The 25,725-nt window shown below is 44.5% G+C and overlaps 1 protein-coding gene across 5 annotated transcripts in view; it reads right to left on the bottom strand.

Moving 5' to 3' along the window:
• Nucleotides 1–17,477, bottom strand: part of LOC125451750 (zinc finger protein 521) — a 609,775-nt gene extending 592,298 nt beyond the window's left edge. For 4 of the 5 annotated variants that reach the window (XM_059646265.1, XM_059646267.1, XM_059646266.1 and 1 more), the window contains exons 1-3: nucleotides 17,296–17,477; nucleotides 16,668–17,042; nucleotides 3,953–4,012 (exon numbers count right to left, since the gene is read on the bottom strand). In XM_059646265.1, coding sequence (XP_059502248.1) covers nucleotides 3,953–4,012; nucleotides 16,668–16,719 — 112 coding nt within the window. In that variant the 5' untranslated portion in view covers nucleotides 16,720–17,042; nucleotides 17,296–17,477. The remainder of the gene's footprint in view (nucleotides 1–3,952; nucleotides 4,013–16,667; nucleotides 17,043–17,295) is intronic. The other variant, XM_059646269.1, reaches the window with a different exon arrangement.
• Between the last annotated feature and the right edge of the window lie 8,248 nt (nucleotides 17,478–25,725).

Genomic DNA, 25,725 nt, shown 5'->3' with positions numbered 1-25,725 from the left:
GCCAGAGACTATTTCCCAGGGCAGAAATGGCTAGCACGAGGGGTCATAGTTTTAAGCTGGTTCGTGGAAAGTATAGAGGGGATGTCAGAGGCCGGTTCTTTACAGAGAGTTGTGAGAGCATGGAATGCGTTGCCAGCAGCAGTTGTGGATGCAAGGTCATTGGGGTCATTTAAGAGACTGCTGGACATGCATATGGTCACAGAAATTTGAGGGTGCATACATGAGGATCAATGGTCGGCACAACATTGTGGGCTGAAGGGCCTGTTCTGTGCTGTACTGTTCTATGTTCTATGTTCTAATAACTCAGCTCCCCAAACCAGGCTTTAGGATGGATGACACGTTGTTACTGAGCAGAAGGAGACCATTCAACTCAGAAGGAGACTATACACAATGCTCCAGCCGAGGTCTAACTAGTGTCTTGTACAAGTTCAACATCACCTCCTTGGTTCTATCCCCTCGGGCCAATCACTGGCCTTTTCCCCATCTCCCTGCACACCATTTCTATGCAAATAACCAATGTCCCTCTCAAATGCCTCAATTGAACCTGCCCACACAACATTTCCAGGCAGTGCATTCCAGACCCTAACTACTCACTGGGTGAGAGGGTTTATCCTCATGTCACCCTTGCTCTGCTTATCCCCAGCCTCAGCGGTAAAGCACCTATGCACCACATGCGCTCTCTTGATGGGTCAGCTGAGGGCAGGTAAAGGGGTGGAGAGTCACCATGACCATTACACTCCTACTCACAAATGCTCCTGAATTTCCAGTGGAACAAGCCCAGTCTGTCCAACCTCTTCTTGTGAATCAACCTGTTTATTCCAGGCATCAATCCCCAGAATCACTTCCATTGTTTAACCAGAGAGAGAGAGAACACAATGCTCACTATCAGCTGTAGCCGAGCAATTGGAAAGGGGGTGGGGGCCCGGAGACAGTAAATAAGGGGGAGAGGAAACAAAAGATATTGAGACACAGTTGTTCAGGGAGGCACTTGGAGCAGAGAGCCGCCAGTTCCTGTACAGTGCCTCTGACATCGTTGTGTTCAGCTAACGAGTGATCAGTTCCTTGTTCAGCTCCGAACCCTCTCCCCGGGACAAGACGCCTCACCCCCACCCCTGGGGACAGGATGCCTCACCACACCCCCACCCCCGGGGACAGGATGATTCACCAAAGGTGATACTGCGTGTTCCCACTGACTGGGATTTTTCTCTCAAGCAGCTACACAAGAGTCAGCTCCATGGATGTCAGGGAGTGCAGTGGGTTTTGAGAGTGAGAGGAAGGTAGCATGTGTCAATCCAACGGGGATTCCTGTGTGAAAACCAGAGCTCCAGCTGAAGCGGGCGTACAGAGAACCATTAGGTGGTGCATTCTCTTTGGAAGAACGCTGAAAGACAGTATGAAATAGGGCTGCAATTCTAAAGGGGCTGCAGGAGTACAGGGAGATGGGGGTACGTGTAGAAAGAGCAGTTAGTAAAGCCTACAGTGTTCTTGGTTTCATCAATAGGGGCAGAGAGTACAAGGGCAAGGAGGTGATGTTGAACTTGTACAAGACACTTGTTAGACCTCGGCTGGAGCTTTGTGTATAGTTATGGACACTACGTAATAGGAACAATGTGAATTAATTGGAGACAGTGTCAAAGCAATTTACAAGAATGGCTCCAGGAATAAGAAACTTCAGTGAGGAGGAGCAATTGAAGACTGTTCCTGCCTGGAGAGAAGGAGGTGGAGAGGAGAGTTGACTGAGGTTTTCAACATCATGACTAGGCTCAAAAGAGTCAATAGGGAGAAGCTGTTCCTGCTTGCAAGAGAAAAAGGAGCAAGATGGCAATGTGCAAACAAAGCAAGGGTGACGTGAGGATAAACCCTCTCACCCAGCGAGTAGTTAGGGTCTGGAATGCACTGGGGGCAGGTTCAACTGAGGCAATGAAAAGGGGCATTGGATGGTTATTTGGATAGAAACGGTGAGCAGGGAGATGGGCAAATGGCTGGAAATTAACACTAGGGGGTTTGCATCAATGCAGGCATGATGGGCTGAATAGCATCTTTCTGCTCCATGATTCCTCTGTGATAATCCCTGAGGTGGGTGTTTGTAGCATTTGATGGTTTTTCTCTCTCCACACTATCCCCACTGGGCAGGTCAGCTCCAAATAGCTTTTATTAATAGAGGGATCATGTTCCGGAACCAAGTGGTTATGGTGAAGCTGTACAAAACTCTGGTGCAGCCGCACTTGGAGTATTGCGTACGGTTCTGGTCACCGCATTATAGGAAGGATGTGGAAGCTTTGGAAAGGGTGCAGAGGAGATTTACTAGGATGTTGCCTGGTATGGAGGGAAGGTCTTACGAGGAAAGGCTGAGGGACTTGAGGCTGTTTTCGTTAGAGAGAAGAAGGTTGAGAGGTGACTTAATTGAGACATAAAATAATCAGAGCGTTAGATAGGGTAAATAGGGAGAGGCTTTTTCCTAGGATGGTGACGGCGAGCACGAGGGGGCATAGCTTTAAATTGAGGGGTGTAAGATATAGGACAGATGTCAGAGGTAGTTTCTTTACTCAGAGAGTAGTAAGGGAATGGAACATTTTGCCTGCAACGGTAGTAGATTTGCCAACTTTAGGTACATTTAAGTCGTCATTGGATAAGCATATGGACGTACATGGAATAGTGTAGGTTAGATGGGCTTCAGATCGGTATGACAGGTCAGCAAAACATCGAGGGCTGAATGGCCTGTACTGTGCTGTAATGTTCTATGTTCTAAAACCAAACATTGCAGGTTTAAGGTAACTGTCAAGACTTAAATTAGGTGGTTTGGCTAGGGGAGGAGAGAGGAGAATTTATTCCTATTTTTATCAAAAGGCTGACAGGGCTAGGGATACAGGTACTATTGTGTCTGTCAAAAAGAACATTGCACAATTATGAGAATGGCCAAAAACATCGCAAGACAATGGGCATGTGTAATGGAACTGACTACAGAGCTCTTTCAAAGGACTGGCACCTGCACAGTACGCTGAATGGTCTCCTTCTGCATTCAGTGTGGTGAGGGCAGGTTCAGTTGAGAGATTCCAAAGTTAGTGCTGAAAAGAAAGACATTTTCGAAGCTTCTCATCCTGCAGCTATCAGGACCACATGGCAAGAATGCCAATTCTCAGAGGGAGCAATGATTTATACTGCACGAGCAGAGGGTGCCAAATCAGCTGGCAGTTGGATTCTGATTGGTAGAAGTGTTGCCATGGAAAATGCAGCCGGGGACAATAAACTGTGAAGCCTTTGTTTCGATTGTTTGAATTAGACAGATATTTGCAGAGGAAGAAGACGCAGGGTTACAGTGAGAGGCAGGAGAATGCTGCTGAATGAGCTGCTCCTTTGGAGATAATTATGAAGATTCTGTGTGCGCTCATTTCTCCAAAGCCTGAACCCTCCTGCACAGCGCCTTCCAGAACAGGAGCAGACCCAGTAAATATCCGTTAGAAAGAGATTTTTGCAGCCTCAGTAACAAGTTAATTTTAGACCCAGTTTAACACAGCAGCAGATTTCATCGAAGTAGGTGAGATATTACAGCTCTCCTCAGTCTCAGGTACAGACACACATACACTGACAGATGGAGATGTCACTCTTGTTAATTTATTGCCACCTTCGCTGCTTTTTTTTATATAAAGACGATATACAAATGATACAGAATAATGCATCAGCCCTCTCTCAGTAATCACTCACTGCTAATTCTGCTGCGGCCTTGTTATTGAAAGAATTCTGCCCAAAGACTGGCAAAAGATATTTTCATTACGTGAATTCTTAAATTGCCCGAATGCTAGGGTCTAGATCGATCGTCTGTCAGTGCTTTGAAACTTGCCATTTAATGCACACAAGCAGATCTTCTCAGTGTCCCTACAGTCACAGGGCAACTTTAACCTTGCCAGTTCTAACTACAATGATAAATGCTGTCTAATTAGAGATTTAAACATACCACTCTGAATGCTTGCCTGGCCCACAGCAGGATGCAGCTCTTCTGTCTCATTTTCTTCTACTGCAGAGAGAAGTGCAGAAATAAAGAAGTTTTAGTCGAAGTGGGGAGGAGACACCCCTCACTAAGTCAGCTTGCATTTACACATTCTATTTTAACATTGATGTTCAGCAACATACCAGGCTATAGGTTGGATAATGCTTGCAGTACAGGGGACAACACAGCCATCCCTCAGCCCGCAGTGAACCAGTGAGAGCTTCATCAGGGTACACCAGGGGACCTTCCCTCATGTTATGAGCAAGCTCAGCCCCCAGCACCTCTCCCACTCACCCTGAAAGCCCACACCCTCTTGCCCCACTCGGACATTCCCACTCCTAAATGCTGCGCAATTATTTGGACATTCCTGTTCAAGAACCGAAATCATTTAAATCCATGGTGTGCCAGGATGTGAGGGAAAGGGCAGGAGACTGGCATTGGGTACTACAGTCAGTACAGGTAGAGTGGGCTGAATGGCCTCTCTCTGCACTAGTTTGTTTATTCTGGTTAATGAGGAGGCCGGTATAGCTCCTACTGTGTACTGCGAGACGTGCGTAAAGGTAGTTCTTCAAGCTGAATGTTTGTGTACATTTGCTCAATCAGGTTTGCACTGTTCTACTTATTTTAAACTCATCATTCAGGCTGAAACACAGCGGGTGGTTGTCTGACGCTGGCTAATAATTCATAAACAAAAAAATCATCTTTCATTTGGCAGTGAACCAAAAAAGTAGCCAAACAAGCACTTTCTTTCTGTGTGTGTAAATTAAGTGAAAGACGAGGATGTGGAAGGATACTCACATTACTTTGGAACAACAGTAGACAATTTGGAGTAAAACTGCATTCGGATTTCTCTTGGGAACTAGGTGACCGTAGTTACCAGAACGTCAACTATCAGATGCTACTGATGCACGATTTCCAACAGCCCTGACAGCAATTGGTGGCTTATTTTGGGCACAATCTTTCAGTGAAAAGATGTGTTTGTCAGACGTAGAGTCAAAGCTCATGGGAGGCGAGTGGAGGAGATGGGGCAGTTATGTAGTAGTTTTAGGACACTGCAATGGGGAAAAAGAACAACGAGAGTAGGCTATTTAGCCCACGGGGCCTGCTCCTACATTTGACATAAATGCAATTGACCTTGGTCCTCAGCTCCACTCTCCTGGCCCCATCCCCATATCTGTCCATCCATTCCCCAAGATCCCAAAAATAACCGTCCATCCCAGTCTTAAATTCTCCATCCCAGGGATGGAGAACTCAAAACCTCTCTGGGGTAAAGACTTCACAATCCAGTGATTGAAGAAATTTCCTCTTCACCTCACTCTGGAACGATCAGACTCTCACCCTGAGACTACTCTGCATTTCAGCTGGAAAGGGCTGGAGAGGGTATAAGCTCTCAATTTCAATCCCCATCAGAATAACTAAGAGCACAGAATGTTCCAGGGTGGGAACATGCCCTTTGGCCCATCAAAACCTGCAATGACATATGACACCATTTTAAACCAAAATCCATTTGCCTCTCCGTGTTCCAAACCCCCCTGTTCCCTGCCTATTCGTATATCTTCCAAGGCGCCTGTTAAATATTACTGCTGTATTCACCATCTCCTCTGGCGGCACATTCCAGGCACTTACCACCCTCTGTTTTAAAAAAAACCTGCCTCTCACTTCTCCTTTAAACTTCCCTTCTTTTATCTTGAACTGACATTCCCTCGTAATTGACATCTCTACCCTGGGGAAAAAGACTCCAACTATCCATTCCATCCATACGCCTCATATCTTTGTAATCTTACACGTTTTATAGTGAGGTCACCTCTCATTCTTCTAAACTCCAGGGAATATCAACCCACATTTTCTCAGCTACTTATCAAAAGACAACTCCTGATTTCAGGGATCAATCTAGTGAACCTTTACTGTACCAACGCTAGTTCATCCTCCTTTAACAAAAATAAAACAAAGAAACTGCACATACTGGAAATCAGAAACAAAAGCAGAGTTAATCTTTCGGGTCGAGTGACCCTCCATCAGAACTGTGCAGGATCAAATTCTGAGGAAGGATCAACGGACCCGAAACGCTAACTCTGATCTCCCTCCACGGATGCTGCCAGACCTGCTGAGCTTTTCCAGGAACTTCTGCTTTTTTTTGTTTGTGACATCCTTTCTCAAATACAGAAACTGTGTATGCACACAGTCCTCCGGTTGAAATCTCACCAAAATCCTGTGCAACTGTAGTAAGACATCTTTAATCTTGTAATTGCAATCCCTTTGCAATAAAGACAGAGTGGGACTTTGTTTGCATTCCCTCCACCCGTCCTTATAAAGCAAGCAACCATAAGAGCTGTCAACGGATCTGTCTAGCCATTCCCTCAATATCCAGCAGGGAAGGGACAGGGGAGGCAGAGGCTTAAAAATTACAGACAGGGAATTAAAAAGGTGCTCAAAATGTAAAATCAAATTCAAAATCCTTACTGAGATACTGCAATTCATTAGTAAGATGTTTCCACTAGAAGGAGAGACTGGGACCTGAGGGCACAGACTCAGAGTGAAGGGACAGCCCTTTAGAACTGAGATGTGGAGGAATTTCTTCAGCCAGAGGGCGGTGAATCTGCAGAACTCATTCTCACAGGGGGCTGCGGAGATCAAGTTATTGAATGTCTTTAAGACAGAGGTAGGTAAGTTCTTGGCTGGTCAGGGGATTAAAGGTTGTAGGCGGAAGAATTGTTTTGAGAAACACATTGGCCATGATTGAATGGTGGAGCAGACTCGATGGGCTGAATGGTCTAATTCTGCTCTTTTGGTTTATGGCCATAGGAACAGGAGTAAGTCATTCAGTAACTCGAGCCTGCTCATAGCCAATATCTTTCTGAACTCCACAGCTGCTCTGTGGCCTAACTCCATATCCCCGAATACGTTTGCTTAACAAAAACATATCTGTCTCAGATTTAAATTTAACAACTGATCCTGAATCCACTGCCCTTCATGGAAGGAAGTTCAATATTCATTTCCTTTCCTTTCCTTTACCTCTTTTCAGGCTTAACAGGTGGGTCGGTGAGGGTAAAGTTCAGACCTTGTGACAAAGCTCAGTTAGGTGATGTGGCGTAAAGCTCCACTGAATCTGCAGCTGAACCAGAATTCCGAAGTGCACCTGCAATCAGCCACTGGTTGGCCTCTTCCTTTACTGACTGGTGTGAGCTGGGATGGGCTCATCGCTCAGGCCATAAGACCATCAGAAATAGGAGTAGACCATTTGGCCCCTCACACTTCCTCCACCATTGAATGTGATCTTGGCTGATCTGACATTTCTCATTTTCCTGCCTTATTCCTACCGCTCAAAGAACAATTCCGAAATCTTTCAAGTGGCTAAAGGAGGCATGGCTCACATTTCCACATCCACTTTGCAAAAACATACAAATAAATTAATCAAGTGAATTAAAATTACTGAGGTTTTGTTCTTGAGCCACAGAGTGTAGAAAGGTAAGTCTGAAAAATTAAACTTTTACCATGAGATAATGCACCCTTAAATGAAGGCCTGATCAATAAGTGGGCTTCTCTCAAGGTATTAAAGCAGTGACCATAAGACATTGGAGCAGAAATTAGGCCATTCAGACCATCAAGTCTGCTCCACCATTCAGTTACGGCTGATATGTTTCTCAACCCCATTCTCCTGCTTTCTCCCCGCAACCTTTGATTCCCTGCACAATCAAGAACCTATCTATCTCCATCTTAAATATAGTCAATGACCCAGCCTACAGCCTTCTGTGGCAAAACATTCCTAGATTCAGCACTCTCTGGCTGAAGACATTTCTCCTTATCGCCGATCTAAAGGGTGTTTCCTTTACTCTAAGGCTCAGGTTCCAGTCTTTCCTACCAATGGAAAGATCTTCCCAATATCCACTTTATCCTGGCCTTCTGGTATTCTGTAAGTTTCAATTCGATTCCCCCCTCGTCTTTCTAAGTTCCATTGACCTAGAGCCCTCAAATGTTCCTCATATGCGAAGCTTTTCGTTCCTGGGTTCATTCCCATGAACCTCCTCTGAGCCCACTCCAGGGCCGGTACATCCTTCCTGAGCTATAGGCCCCAAAACTGCTCACAATATGCTAAATGTGGTCTGGCCAGAGCCTTATAAAGCCTCAGAAATATATCCCTGCTTTTATATTCTAGTCCTTTCAAAATAAATGCAAACATTATATTTGCCTTCCTAGATACTAACTCAACCCACAAGTTTACCTTAAGAAATAGACCATAAGACCATAAGACCATAAGACATAGGAGTGGAAGTAAGGCCATTTGGCCCATCAAGTCCACTCCACCATTTAAATCATGGCTGATGGGCATTTCAACTCCACTTCCCTGCACTCTCCCTGTTAGCCCTTGATTCCTTCTGAGATCAAGAATTTGTCGATCTCTGCTTTGAAGGCATCCAATGTCCCGGCCTCCACTGCACTCTGCGGCAATGAATTCCACAAGCCCACCACACTCTGGCTGAAGAAATGTCGTCTCATTTCAGTTTTAAATTTACCCCTTCTAATGTTAAGGCTGTGCCCACGGGTCATGGTCTCCCTGTCTAACGGAAACAACTTCCTAGCGTCCACACCTTCTAAACCATACAATACCTGGACAAATACCAGGACTAGGACTCCCAAGTCCCTCTGCACTTCAGATTTCTGAATTTTCTCCCCATTTATAAAATTGTGTATGCCTCTATTCTTCTCATCAAAGTGCATGATCTCGCACTTTAAAATAATAGAAAATAATTTGACGAAACAAAATGTATAATGATATTGCTGAACATGGGTGTCACTGGCCAGACCAACATTTATTGCCCATCCCTAATTGGTCAGAGGGGCAGTTAAGAATTTACATTGCTGTGGGTCTGGAGTCACATGTAGGTCTGACCAGGTAAGGATGGCAGTTTCCTTCCCTGAAGGACATTAGTGAACCAGATGGGTTTTTACATCAAGCGATAATAGTTATAAGCTAGCTTTTTTATTCCAGATTTCTGTTGCATTCAAATTTCACTATCTGCCACATGGGATTTAAGCTCATTCCTTGAAAACATCAACCTGGGTTTCTCAGTTACTAACATAAAGCAAACACACAAAGAATGCTGGAGAAACTCAGCAGGTTGGGAGCATCTGTGCAGAGAGAAACACAGTTAACATTTCCAAATGCAGCCCTGTACTACACTTCTTATTCACTCATTAAAGAATCATAAAATCCCTACTGTGTGGAAACTGACCATTCAGCCCACCAAGTCCACACCAACCCTCCAAGGAGCCAGTCCTGCCCCACCCTATAACCCTGTGTTTCCCATGACTAACCCACCTAACCAACACACTACAGGCAATTTAGCATGGCTAATCTACCTGACCTGCACATCTATGGACTGTGGGAGGAAACCAGAGCACCCAGTGGAAAGCCACAAGGGGAGAACATGCAAACTCAACATGGACAGTTGCTTGAGGATGGAATCAAACCCAGGTCCCTGGCACAGCGAGGCAGCAGTGCTAACCACTGAGCCACCATGCCACCCTTAACTCATGACTCCTTGGCCAAAATCTGCCCAAAGTCCATTTTCAAGTTTGCTGACGTTGTAGGTCAGATCTCAAATGTCTATGAGACAGAATACAGGGAACAGATAGATTGTTTAGCAGCATGGAGTAAAGACAACAGTCTCTCTATCAACGTCAGCAAAACAAAGGACCTGGTCATTGACATCAGGAAGCAGAGTACAGGGCATGCCCCAGTCTGTATCAATGGTGCTAAGGTGGAGATGGGAGTGATGATCACCAACATGGCCCACCCATGTCCGTGCAGTGGTCAAGAAAGTATGGCAATGCGTCTACTTCCTCAGGAGCTATGGAAATTCAACAAGTCCAGAAGGACTCTTACCAATTTTTATACATGCACTGTAGAACGCATCGTATCTGGACGCAACACTGTGTAGCACAGCAACTGCTCTTCACAAGGTCCATGAACACAGCCCAGTCTATCTCACAAACCAGCCTGCCATCCAATGAGTCCATCTGTATTACCTTGGAAAAGCAACCAACATAATCAAACACCCCTCCCACCCCAGTTATACTCTCTCCCTGGGCAGAAGATATAAAAGTTTGAATTCAGACACAAGAACAGCTTCTTCCCTGCTGTTATCAGACTTTTGAATGGACGTCATGTTAATTTTGATCTCTCTCCCTCTCTCCGACATAACATTGTGTTCTGCACTCTGTTCTGATACCCTGATGAAGTTTGTATGGTACAATTTTCCTGAATAGCACAAAAAACTACACTTTTCACTGTATCTCAGCACATGGTGACAACAATAAATCAACCATTCATTCAAAGGAATTACTGGCCCTGAGCTGGGGGGAAAATCGAGAACTGGGTGACAATTGGGACTGAGATGAGGAGGAATCTCTTCAATCAAGGTGAAGGGAAACTTTAGAATTCTCTGTCCCAGAGGTTTGTGGAGATGCTGTCACTGAGTATGTTCAAGGGAGAGGTTGGTAGATTCTTGGGTATTAGTCAATTATCCTAAAGGTGGATTAATTGTGAAGATAGGATTGAAACAAAAACTTAAGCCATGATATTATGGAATGGAGAAGTAGGCTTGAAGAATCAAACAGTGTACTGCAGGCACCTTATGTTCTCTTTGTATTGTTGGCTACATTGAAATGTGCAGTGAACATTTGTTTCTTTTTAATGAGGCTGAAGCTGAACAAGTTACTAAATCTCGGCTCAAACCAAACTAGGGCAGACTGGAGAATGGCTGGCTGTGTAATTTGTCCATGAAGCAAAGGAAGATGAGCAGGTTTGTATTTCTGTAACACCTGCCCCTGCCTCAGGACACCCCCACCTCATCCCCATGGATTAGTGATGCAGGAAAACACAACCTGTCAATAAGCAAACGCAGTGAGCTCCCAAAATCAGCAAATGAGATCACAAACACAAAAAAGAATGCATGCTCAACACTGGTAAGACCACAACGGTAGACCTTCCGGGACCCCCACTGTGAAGCGGTGGCACTGGGATCTTATACAACCACCTGAGGGGGCAAACACAGGGATCTCAGCCTAATTTCTCATCTGAAAACTAACTGCAGGTGCAGCTGAGCAGGGAGTAGGTGACTGAACTTGGGACGGTCTACAGAAATCTGACGAGTATTTTTATTCATTCATGGGCCATGGGCATCACTGACATGTCCCAGCATTTATTACTCATCCCTAGTTACTCCTTGGGAAAGTGGTGGGGAGCTGCCTTCTTGAACCACTGCAGTCCATGAGTCCACGAATATTTCCTCTGTTGGAGGAAGAGATCAAAATAAAACCATCTAACTACGTGTGAAGCACAGCGACATTGAAACAGTACTGAAACTCACCACACTGGAGGAAATTGATGATTCTTTTTGGAAAGAGCTCAGCTATGGCTATTGCCCCCTCCTTCCAACTCTCTCTCGCGCACACACACACACGCGAACGCACTCATAGATACGTGCACACACACAAATACTAGCACGTACAGACACAGACAGACATACGTACACTGCACTAACAAACACATGAACACAGACACACACACATACAAAAACACATACACTGTACAGTAGCTTGAAATAAACTAACTTCAAACAATACCAACATAAAGAAAAGGGAGTAGGAGCGGGACGTAGGGGATGTGGTCCCCTGAGTGTGCTCCATCATTCAAAAGGGCTATTGTAGCACAGTGGGATTGTTACTGGGCTAATGGTTCTGTGCCCTCACCTCATGGCCTCAGGCCCTTGGTTCAAATCCCATCATGGTAGCTGTTGCAATTTAAATTCAGTGATTTTTTAAAAAATCTTTCATGGGATGTAGGCATCACTGGTAGGAATTTGTTGACCATCCCTAACTGCCCCTTGAATTGACTGTCTTGGAAGGACAAGTCAGAGGACAGTTAAGAATCAACAACATTATTTCATTAAACTTGAACTAATAAGCTTCTTTCAATGACAGTCATCAATTGCAATAAAAAACTAATAGTTCACTCATGTGCTTTAGGGATGGAAATCTGCCATCCTTACCTAGTCTAATCTTTTTTTTTCCCCCCCCCCTTTATGCATTCATGGTATGAGGGCATCACTGGCTGGGCAGCATTTATTGCCCATCTATAAATGCCCAGAGGGTAGTTCAGAGTCAACCACATTGCTGTGGGTCTGGAGTCACATGTTGTCCAGACCAGGTAAGGATGGCAATTTCCTTCCCTAAAGGACATTAGTGAACCAGATGGGTTTTTCCTGACAATTGGCAATTCATAGTCATCATCAAACTCTTAATTCCAGATATTTATTGAATTCAAATTCCACCATCTGCTGTAGGGGATTTGAACCCAGGTTCCTACATTACCTGGCTCTCCAGATTAACATTCCCGAGGCCATCATGTCTCCCTACATGAAGCTCCTGACTCACTGCAATGTCACTGACTCTTAGATGTCCTCAAAAATAGCCAAGCAAGACACTCAGTTATAGGTAGCTCATCACCACTTTTTCCAGGACATTTAGGGATGGTGCAAAACCTCGAGGAAATTATAAAAGTATAGTGTGGTTACAATTATATAAAAGGTGTTGGCGACAGCACACCTGGACCCTTTGGTCTAACCAATCCATACTGAACATTATCTCAGATTAATTTAGTTTGGGATTATGGGAATTACAGATGCAGGAGAATCCGAGATTACAAGGTGTAGAACTGAATGAACACAGCAGGACAAGAAACGGGCCTAGGACCGTCAGCTTTCCTGCTCCTGTGATGCTGCTTGGCCTGCTGTGTTCATCCAGCTCTATACCTTGTTACCTAAACTAATCCCACCTGCCTGCTCCTGGCCCATATCCCTCCAAACCTTTCCTATTCATGTACTTAGCCAGATGTGTTTTTTAAACATTGTAATTGTACCCACAACCACCACTTTGCAGGAAGTTCATTCCACACACAAAACACCCTCTGTGTGCAAAAAAAATTGCCCCTCATGTCTTTTAAAATTTCTCTCATCTCACCTTAAAAATGGAATCTGTGGAACTCCCTGCCTCAGAGTGCAGTGGAGGCAGAATCAATCAACAGAATGAAGAAAGAAAGAGACATGTTATTGATGCGGAGTGCCTTAAAGGGCAATGGGGAGCAGGCAAGAAAGTGGAGTTGAGACCAGGATAAGATTAGCCATGATCACATTATATGGCAGAATGGGCTTGAAGGGCTGAATTACCCACTCCCGCTCCTAATTCCTAAATTCCTATATAGAATGCAGCTTAAAGGCATATTTGAACAAAATGCAAGACGATGTGAACCCAGCTTCGTGGGTGTGAAATCAACCTCTCGAAATTGATGCCTGCTCTCAAGATATTTCCTGAATTTTCTATCATCAGCTGAACTTTTGACAATCTGCTTGAGGATACCCAGTTTGACCTGAAATTACTTATAGAACAGAACCCTACAGAGTGGAAACAGGCCCTTCAGCCAACAAGTCCACACCCAACACTCAGAGCATCACACCCAGACCCATCCCTATAATCCACACATCCCTGAACACTACAGGCAATTTAGCATGGACTATCCACCCTAACCTGCCCATCTTTGGACTGTGGGAGGAAACTGGAACAGCCAGAGGAAACCCACACAGACAGAAACTCCACAAAGACAGTCACCTGAGGGTGGAATTGAACCCAGGTCCCTGATACTGTTAGGCAGCAGCGCTAACCATGAGATACTGCACCAACCCTCTTGTTGAGTACTTTCAGACCAAAGATTTGTGACAGACATAGAGGAACACAGGAACAGGAGCAGGCCATTCAGTCTACTCTGCCAGTCAACCGTGACTGCGTCTGACATATGGCCCGCAGGCGCTACATGAATGTAAGTTTGCCTCAGCACAATCCAGCAGCACCTAGGCATTTACATTGATGTAAAAATAAAAACAAAAGAGTGTGAAATTTAAGTCAGTGGATTTGAATTTATTTTCCCCCTGAAGAGAGGAAGGAAGCGTGTGTTCCTGAGGCCTCCCAACATTCAAAACAAAACTATGCCAATAACCAGCTCATAAATTCCCAGCATATTTTCCATTTTTTGTATGTGTGTGGGGGGGGGGGGGAGAATGGGTGTGTGTGTGTGTGGGGGGGGGGGGGGGGGTGACAAATCAATTGGATTGAGGCTGGCCTGATCTACAAAAGAATTGATAAACCAAACGGGAAAGCAAAATGTAAAATCTAGCATTTCCTAAGTGCTGTCTCCTGCTTAGACCCTGACCAACAGCTTTTCTCATTAGCAATTTACTACCAGACAAATAACACTTCCATCTCCCACACTTAAATTGGCTCCCATTCATTTATCATTATCTTGGTTTTTCTCAAACTTAAATACAGAAACACCAGCAAGTTAAATACATCTCAAACTTAAATACAGAAACAGATCAGATCAATTCTCTTCCTGCCTTTCAAACAGGAATGAATTGAAGTGCTATCCACCTGGATCTGGAGGTGGAGTACACTTGGACAGTATTAATCTTACAGATTCGGAGGATTGACTGGTCTGAATCTACAAGCCCTTACTATCCACACCGCCCCCCCCAACGCCCCACAAACACAAGCAAGACGTTCAAATGTTGAGATTTCAATGGCGATTAATACATCAATCAAAATTTATTTTGGCACAACAGATTAAAGAGAATTACAAATCAGGCTGCAAAAACTCCAAAAATGTCTCTTTCAACCAAATAAAATGTAAGCTTCATCTGAAGAGGAGAGAGTTGGGAGTGTGTGTGTGGTGGGGGCTTGGGGGGGGGGGGGCGGCGGTTGACGGATGAGATTCTGGATCAATTTTTATGACTTTAGTCCCATTCTCCGTCTCTCTGTTCTAACTCTATTCGAACTAGAGAGAGATTCATTTAAAAAAGCAAGGGGTGGATAACATGACTGAAATCGATACTCTATCTGACTTCCTCCTATCCCTCAGTCAATTCCCCCTTCCCGTCCCCTTCAGAAAAAAAGGATCTTAACCAGATCTTAAAACGTCCCAAATCGGACAAACTGACTCAGAGATGAGCTTCTCCACACATCTTACGGCAGCAGCAGTTATCTTTACAGTCTTCCACATCAAATACAAACTCCGAAATTTTGTCAATCGGACCCTGAAACTCGCATTCGCTGGGCTTTTGTGTAGAAGTTCCCCTTTATCGCTCAGATTTTATTCTGTGGGTGTGTGATAGCCTTAAATTATCGTGATAACACACAAAAAAAAATCAACATCTGAACACGGAGACAATGTGCAGTGACTGAGGGCTCAGTGCCACGGAGCCCACACTGGGAGCACTGTTACACTGAGACTCTCTTTCTCTCTGATCAAGTGAATCTGACCAGGATCCTGCTTTATACGTATTTTTTTCTCTTTTGTAAAAAATTCTTGTTGCTGTAGGATTCTTACGACCAAAGCCCATGTGACTCAGCGCTGAGTGAAACTTCGTCGCAACATTCCTTCACACCCAACAGATAGTGTCTTCATTAAAACCCAAACTCTGATCCCAGCTAAAGCCAACACAGTATCTCAGGCTGCATCTCAGCTAAAGCCAAACGAAAATACACTGTATCTCAGCTAAGACAAAATGTTACACCATCTATCTCAGCTAAGATCTAATGTAACTAAACACCTTGTTAGTTAAGACCAAATGTAACATTCAGTATCTTAACTAAGTATATAGTTCGTATCTCAGTTAAAGCTAAATGTAATGCAATGTATCTCAGCTAAGAACAAATGTAACACTGTATTAACAAAGACCAAAAGTGATACAATATATCTCAGCGAAGAACAAATGTAACACTGCATCAGCTAAGACCAAATGTGATAATGTATCTCAGCTAAAAACAAATGTGACATTGTATTTCAGCTAAGAACAATTGTAACATCGTATGTCAGCTAAAACCAAACGAAATACGCTGTCTCGCAACTAAGACTGAAATGTAACACTCTCAGTTAAGACGCAAATCACCTGTATATTATAAACCCCAGTTGACACACTGTATTTCAGTTAAGAGCAAAATGCAAAAACACTATTTCCGTTACGACAAAATTCTAACACTATCTTAATCAATACCCAAATACACTGCATTTTTAAAAATCAAAACATAACCCATTGGATCTTAGTTAAAATTCAAGTCCTGCTGCATCTTAGTTAGGACCCAAATGTAACTCAAGTCTATCTCAGTCAATTTGCACATCCCGCCCCCCCCCACCCACCCGTCCACTATTATGACTAAAGTCCCACCACCCCCCGGAACAGTCTCTCAGACAAGGAACCGGGGGAAGGGGGCTGGTAGAGGGCTTCTGAGGACGATAACTGTACCCCCGCACCCCAAGCTTGCCCCCTCCCAGCCCATCCCCGAGCCCGCGGCACTAGCCCAGCCGGGATTACTGTACCCTGTCCCAGTCCAAGGGAACAGGAGGTTGGGAATCCGATGGGGAAGGCTCCGTCCAACAAAACACACTTTCCAACACCCCCACCTCCCCTCCCCACACACACACACACACACACACACGGACACAGCCCACCAAACCCCCCCCCCCCCGCCCAAACCCAGCCGGAAGCTTTATCAATGTAACTTTTCATACATTCAAGGGGCTGGTGAGAGGGCTGGTTGTTTGTTGATTATGTGACGGTTTCGCTTTACTTACCTTTCAGAGATCTGGGTTTTGCTTGTTTTCGACGAGACATCCTAAAGGGCATTAAGAGCCCTTCTTCAAGACTTGGGTCTGGGGTCCTTCCTGTGCACTCTCTACTAAAAACCCCCTCGACACGTTAACAGCTCGCTCCCCGCAATAAAATGTTGCTTTCTCTCTCTCTCTCTCTCTCTGTCTGTCTATCCCACAGAATTAAAATAAACAGTTCATTGTGTCTTGTCCACTCGTTTACACTCTCCCAGAGAGGAAAAAAAATTAAGCAGCATCCAGGAAAATTAAGTGAAAGCTTCAGAAGATTGTCTTAAATCTGTAAATTCCACCATCAGAATTGTAGCTGTTCTTTTACCCTCGCAATGAGAAGGGAAGACACTACAGGGAGTAAAAAGAAATAAAAAAAATCAAACGTATTTAAAATAAAAAATATAAACTGGAAAGCTGAAATTACTTTTTTTGCTGCATTCTAAAGGCTAAAGATCTTTTTCCTTACGGGGAGGGCCAGTTATTACATACAATTTTTAAAAAAAATTCCTACTGGAATCAAAGCTTGTTACGGGTTCTAAGTCTTCAAGTGGAAGCGGAACACAGAGAGAGGCGATTCCCCCACTCCCTCCTCAACACAAACCTGCAAAGTCTTGGACTGCGCTGTCGCTCCGGTAGTCCACATAATAATGGAAAATTTAAACAAGGCCCCAAACCCATCAGGATAGCTCCGGTGGGGGGGCCCTTCCCCACAGGGACACGCACTGTACGTAACCACTGAGGAAATCATTGTCAGCTTCAGAGTGCACGCCTTGCTGCATATGATGAATTCTACAGCCATTAGCAAGATATGGACTTCTGGATTCGCCGTCCCCATCAAAAACTCCGGATCTGGAGCCTTTGGGCTCTTAGCTGCTCGCTGCTGCAGCCGCTGCTCCTGCCTTTTTTTGTATCCCTATCCCTCTCTCTCTCTTCCTCTTCCCACTTTGCAAAAGGCATCTTCTGAAGCTGCACTCTTCCCCCTTCTGGTTGCTACTTGCACTGTGCAAGTCCTGTATTTTGTCCCTGCTCCAACTCAATTCAGGAACAAATAACCTTTCTCATAAAAAAAGGATTATTTGTTTTTGATTGTTTTGCTGCTGATGTATTTTCTTTTCTCCTTCTCCAGGATTCTCAAGAGCTTTATATTTTCTTGAATCTTGCTTTTTTTAGTGGAATATGCAGAAATATGAGTCGTAAAGGTTTTGAAGGTTGTCATCCTTTTGGAAGTTGTAATGCTTATTTTGAAATGTGTAACGTTGTAAAATTTGCAATGTTTGGAAAGTTATAAATTTGTTTTGTGAAGTTATTTATATTTTGAAAACTGTAACATTTTGGAAACTTGTATCTACCTCAAAGTCTCGGTGTTTTGAAAGTTAAACTATTGTGAGAGTTGCAATTTTTGGAAAGTTAAAGCATTTGTTTTGAAGCTTATTTATAATTTGAAAACTATAACATTTTTGAAATTTGTGCGATCTCAAAGCTAGAGTGTTTTGAAACTTATAATAATCTGAAAGTTATAATGTTTTGGAAGGTATAAAATTTGCTTTAAAATCTATACATTTTTGAAAAGCGTGACATTTTGGAAATTGTACCACCTCAAAAGTTGTAGTGTTTTTAAACTTATAATGTTGTAGAAGTGGTAATATTTTTCAAGTTGAAATATTTGCTTGAAAAATTATGTATTTTTGAAAATTGTAATATTTTGAAGCATTTCAAAGCTTGCAATGATTTGAAACTTGTAAAATATGGAAAGTAAGATATATGACATTTGTAATACATGGTGGCTATTGAAATACTTTGTAAATTATACATAGACAGTTTGTTGCCGTATTATTGCATTTTTTAGGACAAATCAATGCATTTAAAAGGTTAAACTAAAGAATACAACCCCCCCTCTCTTAACTAATAGGTGTTGTAAGTAGAAATACATGGATATATATATGTGTAGCAGACATATGCTTTTTCAGAAACTGCAGAAAAACTGTTAGAATCATGTTAACAACTGGAAACGGTGAATTTTGGGTAGATTTAATTCAAAGTGATGTGCAAACATCCTGAAGATGACTCAGTCTATTTTTTTTAAATGTTGTAATTGTACCATCCTCCACCACCTCCTCTGGCAGTTTATTCCATAATGATTTCCTCCATGGCTATGTACAGAGCGTGTCCCTGTGGGGAAGCCCCAACCCGGAACTAGCCTGATGGGTTTGGTGCCTTGTTTAAATTTTCCATTATTATGTGGATTACTGGAGAGAGCGAAAAATTTGCTCCTTCTGCCCCTTTTAAATCTTTCCCCCCTACCTTAAACCTCTGCCCTCTATTTTTCAGCTCCTGTGGCTGGCCCAATAGAGTTGGCTTTGGATGACTATGGAGCCGATGCTGGTGCTATTGTTGCTTTAAACCTTTTGGTGTTAGTTTGCCTGTCCTCCCAGCTGACTCAGAGAATCCACCTCAAACAACATCACTGGTACATCTGAAAGATCCTGAGGTGGTATCCATTCATAATCCAAGTTTCAGAGCCATTTTGAAGAGTCAAAAGGATGAACACCTTATACACAAGGATCTTGGTATCAGTACAGGTGTCATGCACAGAAGATTAGGACACCATAGAACCCCTGTAATGTGGAAGCAGGCCATTTGGCCCATTGAGTCCACAACAGCCCTCCAAACAGAATCCCATTCAGACCCACCCCACTACCTCATCCCTATAACTCCACATGGCCCATGGCTAACCCACTGAGCCTGCAAAACCTTTGATACTATGGGTAATTTAGCATGGCCAATCCACCTAACATGCACATCTTTGGACTGTGGGAGGAAACCGGCGCAGACACGGGGGGGGAATGTACAAACTCCACACAGATAGTCACCTGAGGGTGGAATCGAACCTGGGCCCCTGGTGCTGTGAGGCAGCAGTACGAACCACTGAGCTGCCGTACCACCCCAAAATATTCATTGATTCAAATTTCTCCATCCACATGGTGGGATTTGAACCCATGATGACAGCCATTAGCCTGGGTCTCTGGATTACTAGTTTATAACTAGTGCCACTACACTATAGTTTCCCCTTTCTAAAGTGTCATGGTCATCCTTAGGTGTCCAGAGTCAATGCTTGCAGACTGAATGTGATGCTGAATCTTCATATCAATGTCAGCCTTAGAGGAGAGGTAACTTCCCAGGGAGGGGAAATGTTCCATGTTTGGCAAGATATTTCCACTGATTGTAATGGAGAGATGGACTGGAACTTGACTTGACATGTGTTGGTTAAGAAATGGCGTCTCTTGAGGTTGAGGCTGAGACCAATTCTTTGGAATGCTTCGGTAAAGGCCATAAGTGAGGCTTGAAGATTCTTTTACGAGAGAGTGGAGGTGAGATTGACACCTGAATGCTACAGTTCCACAAGTGTGGTCAGTGTCATTTTCTTATTGGATTTCAGCAGGTTGAGGTTGAAAAGTTTTCTGTCCATTCTGTAGCTAATGCCCACACCACTGGGAATCTTGGTCTTGACAAGATGAAGAACAGTGTTGATAAAAATGGAGAACAGGATGGTGGAGATGACACTTCCCTGCTTGAAAGCTGTCTTGACCTCAAAGGTTTCTGTCATCTTACCATCAGTGAGGACCATACTAGCATCTTGTCGTGGAGGATATGGAGGATGTTGATGGAGTTCGCTGGTAAGCCACCTGTTCACAGAATCTTCCATGGCACCTCCTGATTGATAGAATTGAAAGCCTTAGCCAGGTCAATGAATGGTGTGTGCTGGTTACCACAGCAATGACCAATGGATATGACTGCTGGGTGGACCACCAGCTCATCCGCTCCTCGATATTCATCAAATGCCACCAGAAGCAGCTGAAGATGAAGGAACAGTTCAGAAAAAAACCTCAAAGTTGAGCAACTTCATGAACCCAGCAGCCTGACGAGTGTCCAACAATGTCTTCACCAAAAGCAGCAAAGAGCTCATTTCCATGGAGTTTATGAAATGTGGAAAGAGCTGAAGGCAGCCATCATCTCCTGCCATGAGGAAACCATCAGCTACAAGATCAGGAAACATCAAGACTGGTTCGCCGAGAATGATCATATTATTCAAGACCCCAATGACAAGAAGAGGAAAGCTGCCGAAATGACATCCTCAGCGAGGCAACGAGGAGAGCTCATCAATAGCAAAGTCAGAGTTACTAAGGAGAATGAGGAAAATGAAGAACCAATGGGGAGGGCGCTGAGAAAGCTAAGGCGCTACAACTCCTTGTTGATAAGAACCACGCCCAGGGTTTTCTCAGTGCCACCTCAGCAATACACAGAACCAACACCTTTGGCCTCAAACTGGTGCAGAGTAAGGATGGTGCCCCTTTGTGAGATAGAGAAACTATCAGCCTCCAATGGAGAGATCACTTTGAGGAACTCCTAAACCACGACACAGTCTTCAGTGAGGATGTGCTTGAGAAAATCCTCCAGCTCTCCCTCGAAGATGATCCTGGACTCCCACCAAATGGAAGTTGAAGCCTCCTTTAGCGACATGAAGGAGAGAAACATTGCAGGAGTAGATGGATTTTGATGGAGATTTTCCAACTCGGAGGAGCACAATGTATCCATCATCTCCATCCACTGTTCCTGAGTCTGAGACAAAGAAGAAATCGTGCTGACCATAGGGATGCCACTGCACTGTCTTCAAGAAAGGAGACAAAGTGGACTGTGGGAGCTATCAGCTTGCTATTCACTGTCATTGGGAAGATCATTGCCCAATTCCTCTCAATCTGCTTTCTCCCAGTCTCTGAAGAAATCCTTCCTGAAAGCTTGCATGTCTTCCGAGCAAACTGTGGAACTGTGGACATGATCTTCACAGATCAGCAATTAAAAGAGAAATGTCAGGAATAACACAAACCACTGGTCATTAATTATCCACTTAAGGCTTCAACAGGCCTAAGGGCATATGGGTGAGTCGGCCATCATAACCATAAGGGGACCTTGGGAGTGAGTTGAAGACAGTGGGCCAGGGACTTGTTATCCTACTCACTTTGGGGCAATAGAAGTTTCCAGCATTTATTACCCATCCCTAATTGCCCTGGAGAAGGCAACGATGATGATGGTGTCCTTGTTGAACCCCTGTAGTCACTGTTGACTCACAAAAAGCTAGTATCCACTGTAATAGTGAAGGTAAAATGAACTGTTGTCTTTACTTCAAAGAGAATGGAGTGTAAAGGTAAGGAGGCTTTGCTAACACTGTACAAAGCTCTAGTCAGACCCCAGATGGAATGCCGTGAACAATTTTGGGCCCCTTGCCTCAGGAAAGACATACTGGTGCTGAAGTAAACAAGGTGTCGAGCTGGAGGAACACAGCAGACCAGGCAGCATCAAAGGAGCAGGAAGGCTAATGTTTCAGGTCTGTACCCCTCAGAAATGGGGAGTGGAAGGGGTTCTGAAATAAATGGGGGCGGGGAGGCGATAATCGAAGGTGGATAAAGGAGCAGACAGGTGGAGAGGAGACGGAGAGGTCACGGAGATGGGGATGGAACCAGTAAAGGTGAGTTTAAGTAGGAATTGAGTGGCGGTTGGCCAGTGAGGAGGGAGGAGCGGATAGGTGGGAGGGAAGACAGACAGGTCAAGGAGACAGGGACGAGCTGGGCTGATCTTGGGTTGAGGTTGGGGTGGGGAGATTTTAAAGCTTGTGAAGTCCACATTGAGATTCCCGACCTACACTCACCTTTCCTGGCTCCATCCCCGCCTCCTTGACATGTCCGTCTTCTCTCCACCTGTCTGCTCCTTTATCCACCTTCAATTATCACCTTCCCTCTGTCTCCATTTCTTTCAGAGTCCCCTTCCCTTCCCCTATTTCTGAAGGAGGGTCCAAGCCCGAAACATCAGCCTTCCTGCTCCTCTGATGCTGCTTGGCCTGCTGTGTTCATCCAGCTCTACACCTTGCTATCTCAGTCTCCAGCATTGGCAGTTCCTACTATCTCTGATGCTGGAGGCAGTCCAGAGAGGTTCACTCAGCTGGTACCACGTATGGAGGGATTTTCTTATAAGGGCAGGTTGAATAGAATCATAGAATCAAATAATACGGAAGAGAGCCTTCTGCCCATCGAGTCCACACGAGCAAAAAAACTCCTTTAAATATACACCAGTCCCTCTTTCCCATATTAGGCCAATAGCCTTCGATGTTCAGACACTTCTAAGAGTACTTTTTAAAGGTTGTGAGGTTTCCTGCTTCAACTCTCCTACCAGGCAGCGCATTCCAGACATCCACCACCCTCTGGGTAACAAGCATCCTCAAATCCTTTCTGAACCTCCTGTCTTTCACCTTAAAATTATGTCCTTTTATTATTGACTCTTCCCATCCCCCTGTCCATATCCCTTATAATCTAATACACCTTTATCGTGCCCCCTTCAACCTTATCTACTCCAAAGAAAACAGCCCAAGTTTATCCAGCCTCACTTGATCACTGAAATGCTCCGTTCTACGTAACATCCTGATGAATCTTCTCTGCACCCTGAACAGTGCAATTGCATCCTTCTGATCTTGAGGAGACCAGAGCTACATACCAAAGCCCTGGACAGCTCCAACATAATCTCCCTGCTTTTATAATCAATATCATGACTGTACGCCTTCTTAACTCCTCTGTTAATCTGTCCTGCTGCCTTCAGGGATCTGTGGGCAACCACCCTGAGATCACTCAGTTCCTCTGAGCTTCCTAGTGTCCTGCCATTCATTAAGTATTCCCTTGGACTGTTACTTTTTCCAAAGTGCATCATTTCAAACTTATCAGGGTTAAATACCATCTGCCATTGATCCACCCATCTGACCAATCACCTATATCCCCTGGTAAGCCAACACCTTCATTCTCACCTGTCAACCACCTGGCCGATCTTCATGTCATCTGCAAACTTACTCATCAATCCCTCCTAACATCTTGTGCTACATCATCTGTATATATCATAAACAATAAGGGACACAGCACACACCCCTGTGGTATGCCACTGCACACCAGCCTCCAGTCACACATACGGCCTTCTACCACCACCCTCTGTCTCCTGCCACCGTGTCAATTTCAGTCCAACTTGCCAAGCTTTCCAGGATCCCATGAATTTTACCTTCTTTATCAGTGTCCCATGTGGGACATTGTCAAAGACCTTGCTGAAATCCACATAAACCACATCAACTGCCCTACACCCCAATCTGCACACCTGGTCACCTCCTTAAAAATTTCAAGCAAATTTGTTAATCATGACCTCCCTCTGACGAAGCCATGCTGACTATCCCTGATCAAGCCTTACCTCTCAAAGTGAAGATTAATTCTCTCCTTCAGAATTTTCACCAGTAGCTTCCCTCCCACTGATGTAGGACTCACTGGTCTGTAGTTCCCTGTTTATCTCTGCCACCTTTCTTGATAAGTGGAACTGCATTAAGCTGTCCTCCAATCCTCTGGACCCTCCCCTGTGGCCGCAGAGGAATTAAGCTTTGGGTCAGAGACCCTGTAATTTCCTGCTTCCACTCCCACTGCAGCCTTGGGTGCAACTCACCTGGAGCTGGGGGATTTGTTCACTTTTAATTCTTCAATACATCCAGCACCTCATCAGTCCCTTCAGCAAACTTTTCAAGAACCTGCAGTGCCATACTAATGGACATACATCTCCCTTCTCAAAGTGAAGGCTGCAGTTAAGCATTCGCTTCACACCCTAACAATCTGGCTCCCTGCACAGTTGCCCCGTAGGTCCCTGATGAGATCTACTCTTTCCCTCATTATTCTATGCCCTTTGATAATCATATTGAATATCTGAGGATTCTCCTGAACCTTACCCACTAGTGTATATTCATGGCCTCTCATTGCTTTCTTAATGGATATTTTTATGTTCACATTTGCGCTTTCCATGCTCCACTGGGCCGTCTGTAATTCATTCCTTTTTTATTCACTATATACAGAGAATAAAGAACAATACAGCACAGGAACAGGCCCTTCAAGCCACATTTTGCCCTTTATTCATTAACAGGATGAGGATGTTGCTGACCAGGCAGCATTTACTGCCCATCCCTAATTGTGCAGAGGGCAGTTCAGAGTCAACCCCATTGCTGTGGGCCTGGAGTCACATGTGAGCCAGACCAGGTAAGGATGGCAGTCTTCTTTCCTAAAGGACATCAGTGAACCCGGTGGGATTTTATGAAAATTGACAATGAATTCATGGTCATCACTAGATTCTTAATTCCAGATATTTATTAAATTCAAATTCCACCACCTTCAGTTGTGGGAAGCCAAGTCACCAGAACATTATTTTGGTCTCTGGATTAACAGTCCTGTACCTCTAGGCTATAGCCTCCTCTTCCATACAAAAACTGCCTCACTCACAGGATCCATATCCCTCTATTTCCTTCCTGTTCATGTATTTGTCCGGGTGCTGCTTGAACGTTGCTGTTGCGTCTGCTTCCACCAGCTCCTCTGGCAGCGTGTTCCAGGCACTCACCACCCTTTGTGTGAAAACCTTGCCTCTCGCATCTCTTATAAATGTTTCCCCCTAACACCTTGAACCTGTGTCTCCCAGTAATTGACTCCTCCACTCTGGGAAAAAGCCTCATGCTTTCCACTCTGCCCATGCCATTCACAACCTCCTGCGTTCCAGTGAAAACAATCCCAGTCTATCTGTGATGAAGGGTCTAGGCCCGAAACGACAGCTTTTTAGCTCGTGAGATGCTGCTTGGCCTGCTGTGTTCACCCAGCTTCACACTTTGTTATCCCAGTCTATCCAATCTTTCTTCATCGCTAAAATCCCCCATACTGGGCAACATCCTGGTAAACCTTTTCTGTAGCTTCTCCAAAGCACCCATATCCTTGCGGTAGTGTGGTGGCCAGAACTGTACGCAAGGGTAGCCTAACTAAAGTTCTAAAAAGCTGCAGCATAACTTGTCTATCCTTCTACTCAATGCCCCTCCCAATGAAGGTAAGCATGCCATATCTACCTGTGCTGCCACCTTCAGTGATCTGTGGACCTGAACACCCAGATCCCTCTGCATATCAATACTCCTAAGGGTTCTGCCTTGAAC

The sequence above is a fragment of the Stegostoma tigrinum genome, chromosome 5, assembly GCF_030684315.1.
Source record: "Stegostoma tigrinum isolate sSteTig4 chromosome 5, sSteTig4.hap1, whole genome shotgun sequence".
Lineage (NCBI taxonomy): Eukaryota > Metazoa > Chordata > Chondrichthyes > Orectolobiformes > Stegostomatidae > Stegostoma > Stegostoma tigrinum.
The sequence above is the reverse complement of the archived record's forward strand: the minus strand, read 5'-3'. Positions and strand labels throughout refer to the sequence as shown.